This window comes from Heterodontus francisci, chromosome 8 (assembly GCF_036365525.1).
Source record: "Heterodontus francisci isolate sHetFra1 chromosome 8, sHetFra1.hap1, whole genome shotgun sequence".
Classification (NCBI taxonomy): domain Eukaryota; kingdom Metazoa; phylum Chordata; class Chondrichthyes; order Heterodontiformes; family Heterodontidae; genus Heterodontus; species Heterodontus francisci.
Genome location: NC_090378.1, coordinates 60582619 through 60607442, shown reverse-complemented (window position 1 = coordinate 60607442; position 24824 = coordinate 60582619). Strand labels below are relative to the sequence as shown.

General features: G+C 42.4%; 1 protein-coding gene across 1 annotated transcript in view; it reads left to right on the top strand.

The window, feature by feature from the left end:
• Positions 1 to 24824, top strand: part of fggy (FGGY carbohydrate kinase domain containing) — a 478711-nt gene that overhangs the window by 15664 nt on the left and 438223 nt on the right. Inside the window, exons 2-4 of the mRNA XM_068037213.1 lie at positions 2166 to 2353; positions 3617 to 3728; positions 13392 to 13543. Coding sequence (XP_067893314.1) covers positions 2177 to 2353; positions 3617 to 3728; positions 13392 to 13543 — 441 coding nt within the window. The 5' untranslated portion in view covers positions 2166 to 2176. The remainder of the gene's footprint in view (positions 1 to 2165; positions 2354 to 3616; positions 3729 to 13391; positions 13544 to 24824) is intronic.

The window sequence follows — 24824 nt, the reverse complement described above, 5'->3', positions numbered from 1 at the left end:
CCCCACGAAATGAGGCCCAAACTATTTTAGCTCCCGGACTTCATTTAAAGCCCACCTGATAAGTGGAAAATCACATGGCCCTGAGGCTGTCTACTGACACTTGATATGTGGTGGGCTCACCTCGCGGGCATCTAGCCATTGGGAAGGGGGAGGCACCAGTCTGCATCCTTGTGAGACGTGGAGGAGAACTCCTGAATTTCTTGTCCCCGAGAAAAGTTTAAAAAAAAAATCCATTTCGTCTTGATCGTCCTGCCCCTGTCCTTACCTGGTAGGAAAGCCAATAAGGCTTCCTGCTCAGGCTGTCAAGTTAAAACTGCTATTGGGACCCGATGATATCATTGGAACCCAACATGTATATGTGAAAAAGGGCAACGCTGGTGTTTGGGCAGTTGCCTTTGCTGATTGTTCAGTAGAGCAGGTTAAAATTGGAACTGTCAGATCCCGGTGGCTCCAGGGAGCTAAGTAACTTGGATGATTTTTGCTGCTCACCTACCTGGTTTCCACGGGTAGGTGGTGTTAAAATTGCCCCAACATATCTTCTGTATTCCACCTGTGTGACCTGGAAACCACAGGATATATTTTTGATGTTTATGAATGTGGGATACGGAATTTAGGATAGCTATTACATCAACTGCCAACAAAATTCATGCCTGAAATTCACTGCACTGTTTACACATGAGCAAAAGAACAGAAAAGGCCTTTCAGATCAACAATCATATTCTTTCCAATAGACCATTACATGGCTTATGTTATAACAATGCTCCCCTCCCCCCGCCCCCGTCCCCTGTACAGGAAAAAAACAATGATTTTTATATGTGATTTACTTTAACTGGGTGGGGGGGGGGGGGGGAAATTCAACCATTTCATTTATTTACTTATTTTCACAACTTGACTCCAGGACATTTTGCATTATTATGAATTTATAATTAATTTTGTTAGTTTTTTTTCAACTCGTGATCTATCTATGTCCTTACTTATACAAACAAGGCAAAGGAATACACAATACATGGGAGGATACTGAGAGGTGTAGAGGAAGTGAGAGACCTTGGAGTCTATGTCCACAGATCCCTGAAGGTAGCAGGACAGGTCGATAAGGTGGTTAAGAAAGCATATGCAATCCTTTCCTTTATTAGCCGAGGCATGGAATGTAAGAGTAGGGAGCTTATGCTGGAACTATATAAAATATTAGTTAGGCCACAACTTGAGTACTTTGTGCAGTTCTGGTCACCTCACAATAGAAAGGATGTAATTGCACGAGAGAGGGTACAGAGGAGATTTACGAGGATGTTGCCAGCACTGGAAAATTACAGCTATGAGGAAAGATTGGATAGGCTGGGGTTGTTCTTCTTGAAACAGAGGAGGCTGAGGGGAGATTTGATTTGATTGAGAGGTGGGTGACCAGGGGGTTTAGATTTAAAGTAGTTGGTAGAAAGATTAGAAGGGAGATGAGGAAAACCTTTTTCATCCCGGGGGTGGTGGGGGTCTGGAACTCACTGCTTAAAACAGTGGTCGAGGCAGAAAACCTCATCTCATTTTAAAAAGTGTCTGGTTGTGCACCTGAAGTGCTGTAACTTGCAGGGCTACAGACCAAATGCTAGAAAGTGGGATTAGGCTGTGTGGTTCTTTTTCTTTCATCCGGCGGAGACAGATTGGTCAAGTGGCCTTTTTCTGTGCCGGAAACCTATGATTCTATGGTTCTACATTATTCATGTGTTTCAGAATTTTAAAGATATGGAACATGTTCCTGCATAACCTTTTCCTCAATGGAAACATTCCCTTTTGTGAGTCTTGACAATTTTGGGCTAAAAATTGGATAAGGTGCAGGGTTTGCCCCACATGGTTACCCTGCACCCGATGAAAGTGATACAAATTTTGTGATGCTTGCTCATCTCCATGATTGTGACTTGCAGCCCAGCACAAAACATGTTTTTGAATGGCTCAGCAGGGGGCCCAAGTTCATATGAGGCTAACACCAATTAAAGCTAACCTGCACTTCTTAAAGCTAGCCTTCTAGCTGGATCAGGTGCTGGGAGTGGATGTGAAAGACCTTCTGAGCAGGAAGAAACTGGAGCAATGGAGCAGCTTTGTAAATGATTAGACATTCTTCACTTGTGGAATACCACGTTGCACAGTTCCCAATTGACTATCCTTTATTTAATTCACAGACGGACTCAACATGAAATACTACATGGGCATTGATGTGGGAACTGCAAGTGTACGAGCAGCACTTGTAGATCAGAGTGGAAAAGTGGTAGTGCAGGCTGAACAACCAATCCAGATCTGGAAGCCACAGCCAGACTACTATGAGCAGTCTTCTGCTGATATCTGGGCAGCGTGCTGTACTGTTTCAAAGGTATAATCATAAGAAGATTTGCGTGACAATACTGAACAAAACAACTAATCTCAATCAGGCCGTATTTCTGTAACACAGGAATCCTGTACCTTGTCTACTGTTCGTATTTCTGTCAAATACAAAGAACTACAGTTTAAGGCACTGAAATGTAACACTATAGTTTTCTGTCAACTGTCATTGCATTTATAAAGATTAATGAAAATGTTGCAACAATAACTATAGTCCTTGTGCCATTTGGCATAAGGATTATGATTACTAAGGCAGCATTTTTATCTTGCTTTTAGTGCAAAATTGGCAAACAGTTTCCTCCATTAAAACCAAAATTTCCTGGCATGAGATGTTAGACCATGATATTTGTTCTAGACTGACTGGATAATGAGCCACTGGCAAATAGCACTGTTGTGGTTAGCAAAGGAAGAGTCAATTGCAGCAGACACAGTCATTTAGTTGAAGAGATTGCTGCTACTGCCTCATATTTTTCCTGTGCTGCACTTCGACATTATATTTAACTGCTTTTCAACAGCCTAAAATAGACTCTTGTCACCAAGAATAAGCTGTTTACTCAGATAAAAGAGGCTCAATATAGTGGCTGCTGCAGTAAATTCCAAAATTCACATGGTGGCACGTGATATATTTTAGTAGCTTACATGTAGAGCAAGAGTTCTTTATTATGATCTTGGAGTCATGCTATTGTTTAACTAGATAATGGACAAAAAAGGTGCACTCTGGATTGTCAGAGACCTGAAGTTTGCCTCTGGAAGTGACTGTGCCACTGAACTGGAGAGATCATCAAATGCAAAAACCTGAAAATCGAGTGGCATTTTTGATCTGTGTTATACCGTTGTGGGGAAGTGACAAGCAGAGGTCAGGTGGTTTGCCATTGTGAGTAAGAAAATTGGATATGTACTAATTCCTAGACCTAGTTGTCCTGCTGCCAGTTTCAGAATGCCTGTGGCCTGTAAAAGGGTTTCTTACCTGCTTCCTTGAGCATGGGTAGTACATGATGTGGAGAGACCATGAAAGAAAGGGGAAAAAGTACCAAAAAAAGAGGCATTCTTACATTAAAACAGAACACGTCTTTGTGACTGGTATCTCCCAACCTTGATTAGGGATCTGCACAGACTGAGCTGAGTGGTTGAAGATGGAGGTGGGCAGGAACCAAAGGAAACATCTGATCAATTGATGCTGGAAAATGCAGATTATAATGACATGATACAAATTAACAACTAATTTTATTACCCCATATTTTTCTTTATCTTGTAGAAAGTAGCTCAGGCAGTTAATCTGTGCCATATACAAGGGCTTGGCTTTGATGCAACCTGCTCTCTTGTTGTACTTGATGAAAATTTTGCACCACTAGCAGTTAATGCAGAAGGTAAGCCTGCCACTACTTATCACATATATAAAATGACATATGTCTATCTATTATAGATTCAAACACTTCATGATCAAAACATTATTAAGGTATTGCAACTGTAATCATGATATAAACTTCGAGTGATGTAACATTACATTACATTATGTAACATGGTTACCTAAACCACAAATTAGTAACCCACCTTTGGAACCATGCAGAAGCATATGATATCAAAAAAAACCTTCAAAAATTGTGCAAAGTGCTTGACCTCACAATGTAAGCAGAAAAGCTTGATGCAACTGAAAGCAACCAGTAGAAAGATAATGCTATGAACACCTGGGGAAAAATGTCATTAGGATTACTTAGAAAACATACTATTACTCAAGTTATTAAAGAGATTGCAAGGATCGACACCACATTCCTTGCAAAGATGATTTTAAAAAATCAAGGCGTTCCACCGGAATTCGTTCCACCATTCCGAAATATGTGAAAACTCCTTTCATCAACTGTGGGAGGTTGTTACGGACAGGTGCTAAGTGGTGTGGGTGGCTTCCACTTTTCACCTCCCAACTGACCACAGTTGTGTGTTAATCTGTTAATTCTGTATCGATTGTTTGATTGATTATAGGCAGGTGGAGGGTGTTAATTGGGTCTTATTTGAGTACTTATAAGCAGACACTTACTGAGACTGGGGAAGGGTATGAGTGAAGAGCTACATGTCTGTAATCCTTATACTCTGTACAATAAATGTGAAACTGAGTAAAGATAGGCTTCAGCATTCTCCTTCCATAACAAGCTTTCTGGAGTTTAACATGGTAGCAGAGGATGGTTGCCAAAAGCTGAAGGTTGGAAACTAGGAATTTTTTTTTTACATGGGATACTAAAATTTCATGGGCTATTGTGGAAAATATGGCAGAAAGCAAGTGTAAATTGTCAGGGTATGATTACCCTCCAATGTTCTGAGTCTGAACCATATGACCAGTGGAAGAATAAAGTGGATACGTGGACATGGGTTACATCTCTACCAAAGGGGAAACAAGGCATGGCCTTGGCGTTGTCACTTCCTGCCAAAAGTAAAATCAGAAGTAAAGTGTTAGGTGAACTGGATGCTTGTCAGTTGGGTACTGATGAAGGGTTGGATATTCTGTTAGAATTCCTGGATGAGGCGGGACATTCGGCTCAGTGAGAGTTTTTGACAGTTGTGCAGCAGGTGCTGGGGCCCTATTTTAAGCGCCCCAGCACCTGCTTCCTGACAGCTGTCAAATAATATTTATCTTACTGAAGAGTGGGGCTGCTGTCAATCTGGCAGCAAAGCAGAAAGTGCTGCAGAAATCCAGCAGGTCAGGCAGCATCTGTGCAGAGAGAAGCAGAGTTAACTTGTCCAAGTTCACAGACCTGAAAGTTAACTCTATTTCTCTCTGCACAGATGCTGCCTGACCTGCTGAGTTACCCCAGCACTTTCCGCTTTGCTGCCATATACTCACCCTGCTCTGTCCCAGTGTCCTGTGAAGTTGCAATCCTCTTTTCCCACTCAGGTGTAACATTCCTTCTTGTAGGTGTGCCGCACCTGGGTGAATAATCTTAATTTTGCACATTCCAGGACGTGAGACTAAAATAGACCATAGAAGGTATTAGAAGTTTACAGAGAACACACTGACACAAATGAGAATGCATGGGTGTCTTTCACTAAATATTCCTCACCAACATGTGTGTCCTTTTCTCTGTGAATGATGTGTGCCAGCATGTAGCGCCAATGTCACATCCCGTTGCACTGTTAGCCCTTCAGGAGAGCCAACGTATGCAGTAACATCATTGCCCTGCCAACATTACTCATGAGCGTCTCCACGGATACAGTGACATGAGCATTGGCTCAGTCAGCTGCTGCCTCTAATGGTTTACACAGCGATGCTGCAGATGTGGACTGGTGCACAGCAGGTGAGCGAGGGTGATATGTAGCTTGCAGAGCTCATGTCGGTTCCTATGGAGCAGACAGCCTTTGTCTGATAAGCCACTTCCGTACATCCCTAGCTCACAGCTAGCCCTGCGTGCAGAGCCTGGGTGCCATCTGCCTTCCCATGCGTCTTTCATGTTGTAGGTACTCAGCGTCCTCATAGTCCGAGGAGGAATCCTGTTGACGTCTCTCCTCATCATGCCATGCCTGGCCCCTACTGGGTGTGTAGTTGTGCAGAGCAGCAAAGACAGGAGCTGGCCTTTTTGGCCCGTAATACAGGGCATCACTTTATCCATACAAGCATTGGAGGTGCTCTTTCAGCATGCCGATTTCCTGCTCAGTGGTGGCTCATGTAGCTCAGTGGATGGCGTTGTTACTCTCCTCTTCAGCAGTGGTGGAATCTTTCATTGGTTTTGGGAGCCATGTCTGCAAAGGATAGCCCTTATCTCCAGCAAGCCACCCCTTCGTCTGAGCCAGTTCGGTAAACAGCGGTGGCAGCCGGGACTGGCGCAAGACCCAGGTGTCATGGCAGTTGCCTGAGAAGCAGGCACACATTCGCTGCAAGCATCTGTGGTGTTCCCATACCAGCTTCACTTAGATTGAGAGGGCATCTTTAATTGTGACATCTCCAGGTGGTAGCCTGGCACTAGGCCTGATGGCCACATGAGTGCAGTCTATGAACATTACAACCTATGGTTCTCTGGCAATGGCGCCAGAACCAATGGCCTTCTGGGCCTGGCTGTGAGAGTCTGTCCTGAAGCAGACATACTCACTGGCTCTCTGGTGCAGGGCATTGGTGACCTCCCTGATGCAGCGCTGCGCTGCTGACTGTGTGACCCAACAAAGGTCTCTAGTAGGCACCTAAAAGGCTGCAGAGGCATCAAGCTTGAGAACGGTTGCCACTATGAGGAACAAAGGCATGGGATGTCCACCGGAGCCCATGGGCTGCAGGTCATCCTTGAGCAGTGCACAGAGACGTGTCACCACCCTCTCTATATACGCAATCTCTTCTGACACTGGTGCTCTGACATCTGATGGCATGTTATGTGGGGCCTGTAGATGCACGGCAAACATAATGGTGAGCTCCCCTTGGGGGCTGCTGCTCACGACCGGGAGCCTCTATGTGGATCGCACCTGCCTGTTGGCATTGCCTCTGGCGCATACGGATCCTCACATGCACAGGATCACACGATGTAAGATGAGCCATACCTATTTCCATGTGATAAATAAAGTTGAACCCTGCATGTATTCGAAGGTTCCTAACAGGGCATGGATTGGTGTTGACGGGTACATCAGCTGCTTTCCTGGATCAACTATGTGGCGTGCCATGGCATTGCCCATCTTGGCCAACACTCAGAGTGGAACAACATGACCACATCAAGATCCTACCAGCTGAATCGATTGCCCCCACCATCCATAAAACCGTAATGCTCCTGCCCTTTCTGGCACCCTCCCCACACACAGGGTGCTTAGTGTGGCATTGCCCCCTCACAAACACAGAGCGTACACTGTTAACAGAGGGATGGTACACAGTACCTCCCTTCAAGCCAGCACAGCTTTGCTGCCAGTAATCCCAGACCCCCACTCTTTCAGAATGCAGAGTTAGACCCCTGCATATTCCCCCCCCTCCCTCCTCCCTTCTGGAATGCAGAGTTAGACCCCTGTGTATTCCCCCCCCCTCACTTTCAGAATGCGGTTAGATCCCTGAATATCCCCCCTCCCTTCCATAATGCAGAGTGAGACCCCTGAATAACACAACTTACCTTCGCTGGAGACAACTTCTGCCTCTGAAGACCCGCCGGCTTTCAGATTGTGAACGGGACGGCACATGACGGCTGCCCGTTCAGCGAAAAATCCGGAAGAGTCAGTGGAGAGGCGGTGGGCTGCATAATCAGCATAGGTAAGTACTCCTTACCATATGCTAACTGTGGTGCCGCCGCCATGCGGCGGTGGGGCCGAAACTAAAGTTCCCCCGCTGCCTGTAATATGTGGCGGGCCGTTCTTGACGTCGCGGGTCGAGGCAGGCCTCTCCCCACAGCATTTTACCGGTCCCCGTGCTGCGACCCGCGGCATCGAGGGGCCAGTAAAATTCAGCCCCTGATGTTTCTGGCCAGAGTATTCAAGAAGTATTAATGGCATCAGGTGTGTTAAGAATTCAACAGATAAAAAGCAAATTGTCTTAAAGGAACACAGACAACTTGCTCACCCTTCTTGTCAGAGATTTGTTATGATCAGGTGCGAAAAGTGTCTCGGGGGTCTGTTACTGACTTCACCTGGTCTAATTATAATAGGGTTTAATTTTAAACAGTGTTTTGAGCTCCCCCTTTGTGAATCCTTGTTCACAGCTTTCCAGTTATAAGACAGAGAAACCAATTCACACAGGTTTTCTGAGGTTTAAAGAAGAAAGATGAAATTACATTTAAACTTAAACTGTAATATGGTTAATGCCTACGGATATACGATGCGCCCACGCTAGCATGCACACGCGATACACACATGCAAATAGGGACAGAAAAGAGGAGAGGAAAATATAGTAGAGAGGGGTTTGAGGCAATATCAGAAGAGTTTCTTGTTTACTGTGCTTCGAGCTCACTTGATTGTAGGTAGTCTTGCTGTACGTCGGGGCCCAGTGTTCTTCTTACACCTTGTTTACGTAGGAGACTTTTCTCTCTTTGAGCTTCACGTGTTTTCACAAGTTTCAGTTCCATGGGAAAGAGATGGAGGCAGGCAGGACTGTAAGGAGGTTCCAACCGGGAGTACACAGCTTTCTGATTTCAAATTCCCTGATGGAAGTTCAAATTCAAAAAACTCCAACAGTCAGTCATGTGACTAAACTGGCCTATCCACGTCTGTTTGTGTATTTGGCCATCTTAGTGGTTAACCTGGAATGCCTCAACGTCTGGTAATCAAAAGTCCATTGTGGTGTAAATTGGGGCAAGGAATAGCTCCTTTGTCCTTTGAAGTGATCTTGAAGTCCCTGGCTGGTAGAAGTACGCTTTGTGGCTGGCGCACCTGGTTTAGATTTTTCTTGGAGACAGAGTTGTATATGCTAATGACTCTCTCCAGCCAAAGTCTCCAATTGTTTTTTAAAACAAGTTCTTTCTTCACCATCAGCAGTTTAAAATCTGTGTTCATGTGGCGAAATTAATTTTCTTCATTCTTGGCAGGTGGGGAGGCTTGACTGACAGATTAAAAACCCTGCTAAAGGATGCAGGTGTGATTGATGAAGAGTATATGAGGTTAATAGAAGAGATAAGTGAAAAGTGTGAAATCTGTATTTAAAAAAATATATCGGAGGACACCATCACGTCCTATTGTCAGCCTTCCATTGGCAGGTGACTTTAACGAAGTAGTTGCCATGGATTTTACGGTGTTGGACAAAGACAAGAATATTTTCATTTCTACATTTTATAGAGCTAGCAACTAGATTTAGTCTTTCTACAACAATAAATAGCAAGGCCAAAAGAGTCATTATAGACAAAATTATGGAGAAGTGGATAGGGACTGGACATGGGGCACCGACTAAGTCTGTGACTGATAATGGAGGAGAATTTGCTTGTGACAACTTCAGAGACATGTGTGAAAACATGAACATTATGGTTATGAATCCTGCAGCTGAAAGTCCTTTCAGCAATGGATTCTGTGAAAGGACTGTGGTTGATGAAATGCTGCATAAAATCTTAGCTGACCAGCCAAACTGCAAGTTAACAACTGCACTGGCAGGTGGTTCATGCAAAGAATTCGCTCCAGATGGTTGGAGGATATAGTCCTTATCAATTGGTCTATGGGTCGAATCCCAAATTGCCTTCTGTACTGTGTGACAGTCCTCCTGCTGCAGAAGGTACTACAATTAGTTGCATTTTTTCTGCACATTTGAATGTTTTACTTGTAGGGAGATGGTCTTTCATCATTCTCTCTGAGAAAATTAGGAAAGCTCTGGGGCATTGTATAATGCCATCTGAGGTGGAATTTAATTCGGGAGATTTGGTGTGTTATCAAAGAGAGGGTCATAGGAAATGGAAGGGCCCTGGTAAGGTAAATGGTCGTGATGGTAAAACAGTAGTTATCAAGCATGGAAATCAATCTTTTAAGGTTCATTCCTCATGATTGATCGGGGTTGATTACAAAATATCAGAATCTGAGCAGTTGATAGAGGGAAATGTTGTACCTTGTACCTCATGTATGTTGTGAAGAAGGTCCTGAGGAACAGAATGAAGTATCAAGGGTTGGATAGTAATGTGAGGGCTCATGGCACTCAAGAAAGAGCCATCGCATCCAAAGTACAATTGCCCTGAGTAGGTACTGTAGTAACATATATTCCAGAAGGGTCTAATAGATGGAGGGATGCAACAATTGTGGGGCATGCAGGAAAATCTACAGCCAAGTTTAAATATTGGATAATGTTCAAGATGGTGGCCAAGAGACAAGGTCCATGGACTGGCAGAATGGACTGAAAGAGTGGAGGTAAGAAAGCACAGTGCAAGTTCTAATAGTGGGTCAGGAAGTGATTGTTGTGTAAGGAAGCGATCATGTACTGGACAAAGAGCCTCCAATAATATGCGAGGGAGATCTTCTAACAGTAGTCCTGAAAGACATCAAAGTGCTGATACAGGCCATAGTTGGAGCAGATTCCACAATGAAACGAAGGCTAGAGAGCAGTCTCGGAATAGAACTAGAAGTAGACGTCCTCGTGACCGTGAGGTTTTAGTGACCACTAATAAACTTGAGGATAAACTAATAAAAGCAAAACGTAAGGAGTTAGAGAGTTGGAGAGAGTTTGGAGTTTATTCTGAGGTACCAAGTAGGGAGCAGCCAACCTTGTCACATAGATGGTTTTGAACTGAAAAAGTCCTTCCTGCTGGAACTTAAGGCTAATGTGAGGCTAGTTGCTGAAGAGTGACTGGGTGATACCGATGTTAGAATGGACTCTCCTACAGCTGGATAAGTAATCTTGAAAATCTTTTTAGCTCTTTTGGCCACTTATTCATGGCAGCATAGATCCATTGATGTAAAAACCGCATTTCTGCAGGGTGATACTTTTTAGACAGAAGTGAAACCACCCAAAGAGGTTACAGATGCAGAAGGAAAACTATGGAAACTGAACAAATGCGTCTATGACCTTAAAGATGTTTCCAAGGTGTGGTATTGCTTGGTGAGATCTGTTTTGTTGAAAATTGGTTGTGTTCAACTAAAAGCAGACCCGGCAATGTTTTATTAATATCATAAAGGGAAACTTTCAGATATCTTCATGATGCACGTTGATTTCTTATGGGGTGGTACTGTGGAATTCTGAGAAATATGTTAAGATTAGGGCAGAATTTAAGATTGGGAGTCAGGCTTGTGGGGCCCTTAAATATATTGGTTTAGACGTTAAACAGACTAAGTCTGGAATAACTTTAAATCAAAAGTCGTATTTCGAGAGTATTACTCCCATCCCAGTTAATCGTGTTAGGTCATCACAGAAAGATGATGTATCTAAAACAGAGACTGAGCAATTGCGAAGCTTGATTGGTCAGTTAAACTGGTTGTGCTCTCAGACTAGGCCTGATTCTAGTTTTGATGTGCTGGAGTGAAGCACGATGATGAAACATCCAAAAGTTGAGAATGTTTTAAGTACAAATAAAACATAAAAAAACTAAATCTGGAGAAATGTGTACTGAAGTTCTCATCCTTCGGTGACCCAAAGAACATGAAGATAATAATTTTTAGTGATGCTTCACTTGTTAATCTTGCTGATGGGTATTCGAGTGCTGCTGTTTCCATAATATTTCTGAAAATGGGATATGTCCTTTAGCTTGGGAGGCTAAGAAAATAAAATGGGTCATAAAATGCACTTCAGCTGTGGAAACACTGGGTCTTGTGAAGGCAGTGGATATGGGGTTCTATTTGTCAAATATTTTGAACAAAGAAACAAAAGAACAAAGAAAATTACAGCACAGGAACAGGCCCTTCAGCCCTCCAAGCCTGCGCCGATCCAGATCCTCTATCTAAACATGACGCCTATTTTCTAAGGGTCTGTATCTCTTTACTTCCTGCCCATTCATGTATCTGTCTAGATACATCTTAAAAGACGCTATCGTTCCCGCGTCCTAAAAGTGCAGAGTATCATAGTTTGGACCCAAGTGCTGTACAGATCTTTGAATGTAGTTGCAACCTCCTGACAGGCAAGTTATACTGCTATCCTCTGGAGGAAGTGCCCGGAATGCCAAACAGGAGAACCCTGCTAGCACTTATTCAAACCACTCCCAACAAACAGCTGCACTGCTCTATCATGTTCCCACAGACTCATTTTGTGCCTGCACAATGCATCTCATTTCATTTTTGCCTGACACTGGTTGCCTGCTTCCATCTCTCTCAAGCTTTGTTAATAGCTGACCAATATTTAAAATTAATTTTGAACTTTTATCAAGGTTGAAACAGTATACTACCCTCCCACTGCCCCCTCCACCCATATGCCATATGCTGAATGTCTGCACAGAATAGTCTGCTGTGGGCTAGATTTTCAGTGATAGCCAGGCATTTGCAAAATTAGAGCTATATTGTTTAAAGATAATTTTATCGATCTTGTCCTCCAAGTGGGAGCCACTTGATGGGGAGAAGCATTGGGTCAGATATAACACAATACATCATAACACAGAAGCATAATTCTTTGAACCAACTCCTGCTTTGAGCACAGTTCCCTACTGGGAATGAGTGATCAATAAACTTAACATTTATGAATTTTGTTTTCATCCCAGGGAGGGATGTTATTATTGAAAAATGGAGCACTCCTCTACTTTTGTCACTCAGTATCAGCATTTCCAAGTGTATTTTGTTGTAACAAGTGCATCAGTGCAAACGTCTCCACTTTCCACACCAATGATCTTGGTTATTTCCATGTGTTTCCCTTATTTCCCATGCTTCCATGAGTGATTTGATAACTGATGTTGGATTATGGCACTAATAGGGTGTTGGTGGAGAGTAATCAGACTTGCCTCACATAGGACTTTTTATATTCAGCAAATGAAGGGAAAGGCTTTTGTGCTATTTGTTTGGCTGAAATTGAAACCATGTTTCATAGCTAACGAAGTGCACTAACCCAGTTTGACATTTAAAATTATGTGCAATAGGGTTCAGGTGGACCAACAGAGTATAATTTTAATTGTATAATAACCCTTCATAATGCAAGTTACCTAAATGCTATAATGTATATGTTATTAATTGCAAGAAAACAGTAATCTTGGGTTGACAGGAAATTACTTTTGATAGGTTAAACTTTCCATTACTATGTATAAAAATAACTTACATTAATTGTGTACAAGTACTGTGCATGAAAGTACATGTTTTAATCTCAGTTTCCTGGCAGGTTATTAAAAGAAAAATCAAAATTCTTACATTACTCATCAAAAATGCACATTATAAATTGATTTGCGTTTTTAAACATTTATTGCAGCCAATTTTGCCCAATAAATTGCAAAAAGAGCAAACTGCAGATTTCTCTGTTTTTGTTTTGCTAGATAATAGATTTAATTGTGTTCATCTAAGCTGTTCTAAGTATGGGGTTGGATTTGCTTTTCTATGGCAAGGGATAAATGATTGGAAAATTAACTTCATTGCCAAAAAATAATTGCTAATCGACAATGTATGCTATTTGGAATGCAGCTTCTGTTTCTTGACATATTGCAGGAATCATATTATTAAGAGATCTGTTGTGTTGTGGTTTTGATGATTTTCTGCTTTATATGATGCAGGGGCAAACAACAGGAACATTATCATGTGGATGGATCACAGAGCAGTTGATCAAGTAAACCGAATAAATCAAACAAAACACCATGTGCTAAAGTATGTGGGTGGAGTGATGTCCCCAGAAATGCAGCCACCCAAACTTTTGTGGTTAAAAGAAGTAAGTCTTTTATTGTTGAACCTTTTAGCTTTATTATGAATGTGCTAAGGATAGGATGAATTGAAAAACATTTCTGAGAAAAATCTTCCAAATGTATTCTTTTTCATAAACTTCTTTTTTCTTTACAAATATTATTAAAGAAAATACGAGCCTAGGAGAATATGGAACTAAGATAGTTATTCCAGTCCAGCACTTTCCTCCAGAAGACAGCTTAATTACATATGCAGCCACTTATTTGCAGCCTCTGTCCCATTTATTAGACAATATAAATAAAGAGAATTTTTAAACATTTATACATTTTTGTGTTTTGGTATAAGATGAAGCTGAGCACAAAATATGTTAAAAAATGAAGTTTTGATTACAGTTCTTATTCAGTATATCAATCATGGATTTTCTTTGTGGGATTCCTTTTCATTTTTATTGACTTACTATATACTTAACTTTCCAAATGACAATTCACCAACATGAGTTTTTTTTCTGGCTGGGACTGTCTAACCTGGGGTTTTACTTCCATGAATAATACTCCAGCTGGGAGGGTGGGTGGGACTGTCAAAGCTGGGATTTTATCTGTAAGGTTTTCTGGAGCTTGGAAGGTGTGTTAGTTTAAGGCAAAATTTCAGCTCTGCGAGGCTTTCTATATCTGGGAGGGTGAGGCAGTTCAAGCCCAGGTCTGCAGATTGTCAGTGGTGGTATTTGCAAGAATAGGAGTGAGTGATATTGGATGTCCAGGCTAGATTGTGAGTGATGCCCAGGCTAGATTTGTCCCACTGGGCTGACACACCTAAAGAAGGCGAAGAGTTTAAAGATAGGTAAAAATGTGACAACCCTTGAAATATAGTTACAGTAAAATGCTTTCAATAGTATTGTGCTTTAGTGTATACTTTAGTGGCAGTGATTGAATAGTTGGGAAGAGCAACTCCCTTGCTGTTTTCTTAGCCAAGGACCTGGTGGATGGCCTCATCAAAATTGCTCAATAATCTGAAGTTGAAGGTGCTTTTCCCATTCAGCTTTTCACCTTCCTATCATGTAGTCTCCTGCAAACAGAGAAATAGAGACACGAAGAGGAATTTACCTGGAGAATGTGCAGTTGTCCTGAACTATCATACTGCAGCTCGTAGTCATGTGCTTGCATGTACATGGATTATGCAGCTACAATGAGGTTGAAGAATTTGTTTTGATTGAATTCCTTTAAGTCAAGTCATAGAGTCATTGAGTTATACAGCACAGCCCTTCGGCCCATCGTGTCTGTGCCAGCCGTCATGCACCTATCTATTCTGATCCCATTTTCCAGCACTTGGCCCATAGCTTTGTATGCTATGGCGTTTCAAGTGCTCATCTAAATACTTCTTAAATGTTGTGAGGGTTCCTGCCTCTACCACCCCTTCAGGCAGTGTGTTCCAGATTCTAACCACCCTCTGGGTGAAATTTTTTTTCCTCAAATCCCCTCTAGACCTCCTGCTTCTTACCTTTAATCTATGCCCCCTGGTTAGTGACCCCTCCCTTAAGGGAAAAATTTCCTTCCTATCTATCCTATCAATGCCTCTCATAATTTGGTATACAGAAGTGTAAGTCTCTGGCACAAAGTGTATCCTGCTGCACAATATCATTGCACAGTAACCCTTTCAAATACTACAAGATAATGTGAGCAGTAAGTAACTCTATTTGCAGTACATATTTTGGGCACAATGAAAGGTGATGCTGGTATCCTTTCTTACTTGGGAAGTTCTTTGGCTCAGGCCTCAGTTATACCCAGCGATTTGGGGGCCAGAATGAACCTGGCATAGAAGTCATTGGAGCGACAGAAGAGAGGCCCTCCTGGAGGTTTAGGCCTAGGTCCTGGCCTGAAACCTACATTGGAAAACTGACAGTGACACATATTGGCCCCTTTGTAGATGGGGCTAATTGGGCAGCATAGACCAAATATTTGCTAGCAAATGACTGGCCATAGTCACTTTTCCCATTGCCTACATCTAGAAATGCCCAAGATACCCCCACAGTGGTATGGGCACTCACCCAAAATATACAAAAAATGTGACCCTGCCCTGAAACCAGATATCCTAGCAGGGTCTGGAGCAGAAGTCACTAGCTTTTGCTCCACTACATTGTGAAGTGGGGTTGAAGAATTTTGTTCCCATTCCACACAATAGGACAGATGAGAACTGGCAAAGCTCATCACTTTGATCCCGAACAGAAATTAGTGTCATTAGTCTTATGATAGTGGCTGAATTTACATTTTTGGTACAATCTTTTTTAATGTCTTCTGTGACAGTTATCTAGATTGTGACCATTAAGTTGATCTATTGGAGTTCCCTTTTTTCATTGCTTATTTTCGTAGAAATCATAGAAAATTTATGACACAGAAGGAAGCCAATCAGCCCATCGTGTCTGTGCCAGTCGATGAAGCGTTACTCGGTCTGATCCCACCTTCCTGCACTAGGTCCGTAGCCCTGCAGGTCAGGGCTCTTCAAGTAGGCATCCACGTACTTTTTAAATGTATTGAACGTTTCTGCCTCTACCACTTTAGCAGGCAGTGAGTTCCAGGTCCCTACAACCCTCTGGATGAAAAAATGTTTCCTCATCTCCCCTTTAATCCTTCTGCCAATTACTTTAAATCTATGCTTCCTGGTTTTTGACCACTCTGTTAAGGTAAACAGGTTATCCCTATTTACTCTATCTAGGCCCCTCATAATTTTATACTCCTCAATTAAGTCACCCTTCAGCCTCCTCTGTTCGAAGGAAAACAACCCCAGCCTATCCAATCTTTCCTCATAGCTAAAATTTTCCAGTCCTGGCAGCATTCTCGCAAATATCCACTATACCCTCTCTTGTGCAATCACATCTTCCCTGTAACGTGGTGACCAGAACTGTGCACAGAGCTCCAGCTGCAATCTATTTAGTGTTGTATATAGTTCTAGCATAACCTCATACAAAAGCCAAAATAGCGTGGATGCTGGAAATCTGAAACAAAAACAGAAAATGCTGGAAATACTCAGCAGGTCAACCAGCATCAGTTTTTCTCTGCACAGATGCTGCCTGACCTGCTGAGTATTTCCAGCATTTTCTGTTTTTGTGTCTAGCATAACCTCCCTGCTCTTGATTGATTTGATGATTTGTGCTTAGGCTAATAAGGGAAAGCATGCCATATGCCTTATTAACCACCTTATTGGCCTGTCCTGCTACCTCTAAGTATCTGTGGACATACACTCCAAAGTCCCTCTGTTCCTCCACACTAATCCATATCCTCCCATTTATTGTGTATTCCCTTCTTGCACATCCCAAAATGCATTACCTCACACTGCTCCACTTTTCTGCCCAACTGACCAGACCATCTATATCTTCCTGCAGTCCAAAACATTCCTCCTTACTGTCAACTGCACAGCCAATTTTTTATCATCTACAAACTTCTTTATCAAGCCCCGTACATTTGAGACTAATCTTGAATATAAACTACAAAAAGCAAGGGACCAAGTACTGGGTCCTGTGGAACCCCACTGGGAACAGCCTTCCAGTAACAAAAACACCCATCAACCATTACCCTTCATTTCCTGCCACTGAGCCAATTTTGGATCCAATTTGACACTGTTCCTTAGATTCCTAGGGCTTTTACCTTTTTGTCCAACCTGCCATGTAGGACCTTGTCAAAAGATTTGCTAAAATCCATGTAGACCACGTTCACCACAATGCCCTCATCAACCTGACTTATCACCACCTCAAAAAAGTCAATCAAGATAGTCAGACATGACCTTCCCTTAACAAATCCATGCTGACTTTCCTTGATTAATCTATGCCTTTCTAAATGAAAGTTTATACTGTCCCTCAGAATTGATTCCAATAATTTTCCACAACTCATTTGAAGCTAACTCATTATCTGTTTCTCCCTTTTTAAACAATGGTACAATGTTGGCAGTCCTCCAATCCTCTGGCACCACTCCTGTAGCCATGGAGGATTGAAATATGTTGGTCAGAGCCTCTACAATTTCCTCACTTGCTTCTTTTAACAAAGTGGGATATATTTCAATAAAAGCAAAATACTGCAGATGCTGTAAATCTGAAATAAAAACAAGAAATGCTGGAAATACTCAGCAGGTCTGGTAGCATCTGTGGAGAGAGTTCTGATGACAGGTCACTGACCTGAAACGCTAACTCTGTTTCTCTCTCCACAGATGCTGCCAGACCTGCTGAATATTTCCAGCATTTCTTGTTTTTATTTGGGATATATTTCATCTGGGCCTAGCGATTTATCTACTTACAAAGATGTCAAACATTTTAATACTTCCTATCTTACAATGTTTATTCCATCCAATATTTCACACTCTTCCTTCTTAACTATGTCATCATAGGTCCCCTCTTTTGTGAAGACAGCTGCGAAGTATTCATTAAGAATAACCATGTGGAAATATGATGTTGTGGGGATAATGGAAACCTGGCTCAAAAAGAAGGCAGGAGTGGATGTTAAATATTCCTGGATACAAGGTGTTCAGGGAAAATAGAGAAGGAAGGAAAGGAGGATGGGTAGCTGTATTGATTAAGGAGAATATTACAGAGCTGGAAAGGATGTCCTAGAAGGTTAAGGACAGAATCTATTTGGTTAGAGCTAAGAAACAATAGCAGTAACATTGCATTGCTGGGGGTATTCTATAGGCCACCGACTAGTGGGAAAGATAGAGAGGAACAAATATGCAAGGAAATTACAGAGAGCTGCAAGTATTATAGAGTAGTTATAATGGGGGACCTTAGTTATCCTAATATAGATTGGGATAGTAATATTGTAAAAGACAGAGAGGAGCAAGTATGTACAGGAGAATTTTCTACATCAGTATGTTTCCAGTCCAATGAGAAAGGAGGCATTGCTAGATCTGGTTCTTGGGAATGAGGTGGGTCAAGTGAATCAAGTGACTGTAGGGGAATATTTAGGGGACAGTGAACTTAGTATCATAAGGTTTAGGTTAGCTATAGAAAATACAAAGGAGTAATCATTAATAAATAAAATAAAATAAATAAATTCAATAATTAATTGGGGGAGGGCCAACTTCCTTGGAGTGAGAAGAGAAGTAAATTGGAATCAAAGATTGGAAGGTAAAATTGTAATTGAACAATGGGCTGTTTTTAAAGAGGAGCTAGCTCAGGTAGAGTCAAGGAACATTGCCATGAGGGGGAAAGGTAAGGCAAACAGATCCAGAGCTCCCTTGATGACGAAAGAGAAAGAGAGTAAGATGAAGCAGAAAAAGGGTGCACATGACAGATTTCAAGTGGATGATATGATTGAGAAACAGGTTGAATATAGAAGGTTTAAAGGGGAAGTGAAAAAAGAAATAAGAGAAGCAAAGAGAGAGCATGAGAAGAGACAGGTAGCTAACATAAATGGGCATCTAAAAGTGTTCGATAGGCACATAAATAGTAAAAAGGTAGTAAAAGGAGGAGTGGGGCCAATTAGGGGCCGAAAAGGGGATTTACGCATGGAGGCAGAGGGCATGGCTGAGATACTAAATGAGTAATTCGCATCTGTCTTTACTAAGGAAAAAGCTGCTGCCTAAGGCATGGTGAAAGAGGAGGTAGTTAAGACACTGGATGGGCTAAAAATTGATAAAGAGGATGTATTAGATAGACTGTTTTTTCACTAAAGTTGATAAGTCACCAAAAGCGGATGAGATGCATCCAAGGGTACTTAGGGAAGCAAGGGTGGAAATTGTGGAGGCATTGGCCATAATCTTCCAAATTTCCTTCGATACAGGTGTGGTGCCAGAGGACTGGAGAATTGTAAATGTTCAAAAAATGGTGTAAGGACAAGCCCAGCAACTATAGGCCAGTCAGTTTAACCTCGGTGATGGGAACGCTTCTAGAAATGATGATTCTGGACAAAATTAATAGTCACTTGGACAAGTGTAAATTAATTAAGAAAAGCCAGCATGTATTTGTTAAGGCCAAATTGTGTTTAACTAATTTGCTTAATTTTTTTGCAGAGTTAACAGAGAGGATTGGTGAGGGTAATGCAGTTGATGTGGTGCACAGGCACTTCCAAAAGGCGCTTGATAAAGTGTCACATCAGGCTTGCCAGCAAAGTTAGAGCTCCTGGAATAAATGGGACAGGAGCAGCATGGATACAAAATTGGCCCGTGACAGGAAACAGAGAGTAGTTGTGAATGGTTGTTTTCTGGACTGGAGGAAGGTATATAGTGGGGTTCTCCAGGGGTCGGTGTTGGGATTTGTGGATGACACAAAACTTGGAAGTATTGTGAACTGTGAGGAGGATAGTGATAAACATCAAGAGGACATTGGCTGGTGGAATGGGTGGACAAATGGCAGATGAAATTTAGAGCAGAAAAGTGTGAAGTGATTCATTTTGGTAGGAAGAATGAGTAGATGCAATATAAATTAAAGGGTACAATTCTAAAGGTCATGCAGGAGCAGAGGGACCTGGGGGTATATGAGCACAAATCATCAAATTGTTGTAGGGCAGGCTGAGAAAGTGGTTAATGGTTCTTCCTCAACCAGAGTATTGTTTCCAGTTCTGGGCACCACACTTTCGGAAGGACGTTAAGGCAGTAGAGAGGGTGCAGAAAAGAGTCACAAGAATGGTTCCAGGGATGAAGAACTTCAGTTATGTGGATAGGTCAGAGAAGCTGGGTCTCTTCTCCTTAGAGAAGAGAAGATTAAAAAGAGATTTGATAGAGGTGTTCAAAATCATGAGGAATCTGGACAGAGTGAATAGGGCGAAACTGCTCCCATTGACTGAAGGATTCCGAACCAGAGGACACCAATTTAAGTTGATTGTAAAAAAAGAAACAACAGCGACACGTGGAAAATCTTTTTTTACACAATGAGTGGTTAGGATCTGGAATGTAGTGCCTGAGAGTGTGGTGGAGGCAGATTCAATCGAGGCCTTGAAAAGAGAACTGGATAATTATCCAAAGAGAAAAATTTTGCAGGGCTACGGGGAAAAGGCAGGGGAGTGGGATGAGGTGGGTTGCTCTTGCAGAGAGCCAGCATGGACACAACAGGTCAAGTGGCCTCCTTCTGTGCTGTAACCATTCTATGATTCCAAGAACCTTACCCACATCCCCACCTCCAAGGTTACTTTTTTGGTCCCTCATCGACCCTACTTTATCTTTAGTTTTTCTCTTGATCTTTATGTATTTATAAAACATATTTGGATTTTCCTTGATTTTACTTGCCAATTTTTTTTCATGCCCTCTCTTTGCTTTCCTAATTTCCCTTTTAATTTCACCCCTACGCTTTCTGTACTCTTCTAGGCTTTCTGCAGTATTTAGCTCTCACCGTCTGACATAAGCTTCCCCTTTTTGCCTTATCTTACCCTTTATGCACCTTGTCATTCAGGGGGCTCTAGATTGGCTCTCTATGTGGGAACATGTTTGCTCTGAACCCCTTGAATCTCCTTCTTGAATGACTCCCATTGCTTTGAAACTAATTTACCTTCAAGTAGCTGTTTCCAGACCACATTTGCTAAATTGCTTCTCAGCCTAGTAAAATTAGCCGTCCCCAGTTTAGAACCTTTATTCCTGTTTTATCTTTGTGCTTTTGCATAACTATGCTAAATCTTACTGAATTATGATTACTACCACAAAAGTGCTCTCCACTGATACACCTTCCACCTTCCAAGCGTCATTCCCAAAAACTAAATCCAGAATTATACCTCCGCTTGTAGGGTTTGCCGCGTAGAAAAAGTTGCTAAAAAAGTTCTCCTGAATGCAATTTAGGAATTCTGTACCTTTTACACTGACTGTATCCCAGTTAATTTTAGGGTAATTGAAATCCCTCACTATTACTGCCTTATTCTTTTTGCACTTGTCAGAAATTTGCCAACAGATTTGATCTTCTATCTCCCTCGGACTGTTTAGAGGTCTGTAGTATACGCTCAGCAGTGTGATTGCCCCTTTTTTATTGCTTGGTTCAACCCATATAGCCTCATTTAATAAACCCTCTACATATCATCCCTTCTCACAGTTGTAATTGTTTATTTAATCAATACTGTCACCCCACATCCCTTTTTATTCCCCTCTCTCGTCTGAAAACCCTGTAACAAGGAACGTTAAGCTGACATTCCTGTCCCCTCTAAGCCACGTTTCAGTTGTTGAGTTGTGTTTAGCATCCTTCCATCTACAAAAGATGATGGACATGCAGCAAACAATCCATTTAGGTGGGGTGTCTTCTCTTGGTGCATCTTTGCTGATGACTGTGAAGGCCAATCCATGAGAGGCAGGTTCTGCCACAAGTGCCACACATGAAGCTGCCAAGTGATGCTGTGAGTTGTTTTCAATATTGGTGCCTGTTGCCAAGCTGCTGTAACCGCTGGTCATCATGGTTGTGCAAGCCAGTCCACAGGATGTGTTGCCATTTCCCGCTTTCGCCTGCTAGTGACTCCCTGGTGCGATAGTTGATATTTAGGGCCTTTATGTCACGCTTGCAAGCATCCTTGAAGCGAAGCTTTGGGTGCCCCACTGGTCGCCTGGCTCCGGCTACCTCACCATACAGAAGGTCCTTGGGTCTGCCACCTCCTTCCATCCTGCAGATGTGTCCAATCCACCGAAGCTGCCTCTGTTTGATTAGTGCCAACAGATTTGGGAGCTCTGTCTTTGATAGGACTGCCGCATTTGTGATTTTCTCCTACAAGAATATACCCATAATGCGCTGCAGACAGCAAAGATGGAAATTATTGAGCTTCTTTTCCTGGTAGCTGTAGGTTGCCCATGTTTCACAGCCATACAGCAAGGTGCTAGAACACAGGCCTTATAAACCGTCAGCTTGGTCCTAAGGGTCAGCTTGGTGTTATTCCATGCACATTTAGCGAGTCGGCCAAAGGTGGTAGCTGCTTTCCCTATGCGTGTATCGAGCTGTTCATCAAGGGACAGATTGTCTGTCAGTGTGAATCCAAGGTAGCCGAATTTGCTAACCACCTCCAGTGGGTGTTATTTAGTGTGATCAGGGGCAGAGATGCAACAGCTTGTCCCATGGCCATGGTTTTCTTTATGCTTTAAGTCAAGGAGAACAAGTTACAGGCATGGGAGAGACTGTCAATTAGTTTTTTTTTTAGCTGAATTTCCATGTGAGCGACTAGTGCAACAGCATCAGCGTAGAGGAGTTCTCTGATCAGGACACGATGTGTTTCTGTCTTCGCTTTCAGCCTTGATAGATTGTAGGGCTTGCCGTCGGACCATGTTTTTGCTATGTTTGAGCCATGTTTCAGTAATAGCAAAAAAAAATCACACTTCCACGTGTCAATCTGTGCCCTCAGCTCATCTAACTTATTTACTCTACTCTTTGCATTAGGTATATAGAATAAGCACAACCAAACTCCCTTTTTAAATCTATTTTCCAACCTTTGTTTGCTCTGCCTTCCAAACTCTCTTGCTAATTTTCTGCCTTCCATTTCCAGCTCTGTTTTTCTCCCTTTTGAATCTATGCTCAGCTTTCTATTCCCCTGCCTATCTAGTTTAAACCCTTCCCAAAAGCACTAGCAAATATGCCCGCATGGATATTGGTCCCAACCCTGTTGAGGTGCAACCCTCCAGCCTGTACAGATCCCACCTTCCCCACAACTGGTCCAATGCCCCAAGAACCTAAAGCCCTTCCTCCTGCACCATCTCTCCAGCCACATGTTCATCTGCTCTATCCTCCTATTTCTATATGCACTAGTGCATGGCACCAGGAGTAATCCTGAAATTGTTACCTTTGAGGCCCTGCATCTTAATCGTTTTTCTAACTCCTTAAAATCTGCCTGCAGGAGCTCATCCCTTTTTCTACCTATGTCACTGGTACCGATATGGACCATGACTTCTCATTCAGTGTAGTGAAGCTGTGTGATTATGTGTTATTCAGAAGTTTATGGAGAGGTACAAATCATAAAAATGTTCAGTGAAGCCAGCGATTTCAAAATCTCCTATTCTTTATTCAGAAGGTTCCACTGATTTCCAGTGCTTGCTGCTTCAACGCCGAGGTACAATGAGGTTTGGCTGGTCCTGACCAGTTTATGCTCCTCGCTCTTGTACTGTGTACTGCCTACTCCTGCAGAGAGGAGGTGAAGGGAGAGGGGTAGAGTGAGAGAAGGGGAAGGGTTAGAGGAAAGGGTTGAGCAGGTTAATCAAAAAAGGTAGGAAAAGACATAATTTTAGTATTCTTCTATCTCCTTTCCCCCACTGCTTTCCTCCATTTCCCACCTGCACTCTCTTCCTCTCTGGCAAACCCACATCCTTTCCCATTCTTTGCATTCCCCTGTCAATGTAGAAATATTGCTCAGTGGGAGAGGTGGCAATGTTGAAGACTGCTGCATACAGGACATCTAATAGGGAATCCTTGCTCTGTATGGAAGGTCATGATGTTGGATAAATGCTCTGTTCGATATCCTGATGTTGGATAACTGCTCTGTATGGAAGGTCCTGATGTTGGATAAATGCTCTGTTCGATATCCTGATGTTGGATAACTGCTCTGTAGAAGGTCCTGATGTTGGATAACTGTTCTGTATGGAAGGTCCTGATGTTGGATAACTGTTCTGTATGGAAGGACCTGATGTTGGATAACTGCTCTGTATGGAAGGTCCTGATGTTGAATAACTGCTCTGTACGGAAGGTCCTGATGTTGGATAACTGTTCTGTATGGAAGGTCCTAATGTTGGATAACTGTTCTGTATGGAAGGTCCTGATGTTGGATAACTGCTCTGTATGGAAGGTCCTGATGTTGGATAACTGCTCTGTATGGAAGGTCCTGATGTTGGATAACTGTTCTGTATGGAAGGTCCTGATGTTGGATAACTGCTCTGTATGGAAGGTCCTGATGTTGGATAACTGTTCTGTATGGAAGGTCCTGATGTTGGATAACTGTTCTGTATGGAAGGTCCTAATGTTGGATAACTGCTCTGTATGGAAGGTCCTGATGTTGGATAACTGTTCTGTATGGAAGGTCCTGATGTTGGATAACTGCTCTGTATGGAAGGTCCTGATGTTGAATAACTGCTCTGTACGGAAGGTCCTGATGTTGGATAACTGTTCTGTATGGAAGGTCCTAATGTTGGATAACTGTTCTGTATGGAAGGTCCTGATGTTGGATAACTGCTCTGTATGGAAGGTCCTGATGTTGGATAACTGCTCTGTATGGAAGGTCCTGATGTTGGATAACTGTTCTGTATGGAAGGTCCTGATGTTGGATAACTGCTCTGTATGGAAGGTCCTGATGTTGGATAACTGTTCTGTATGGAAGGTCCTGATGTTGGATAACTGTTCTGTATGGAAGGTCCTAATGTTGGATAACTGCTCTGTATGGAAGGTCCTG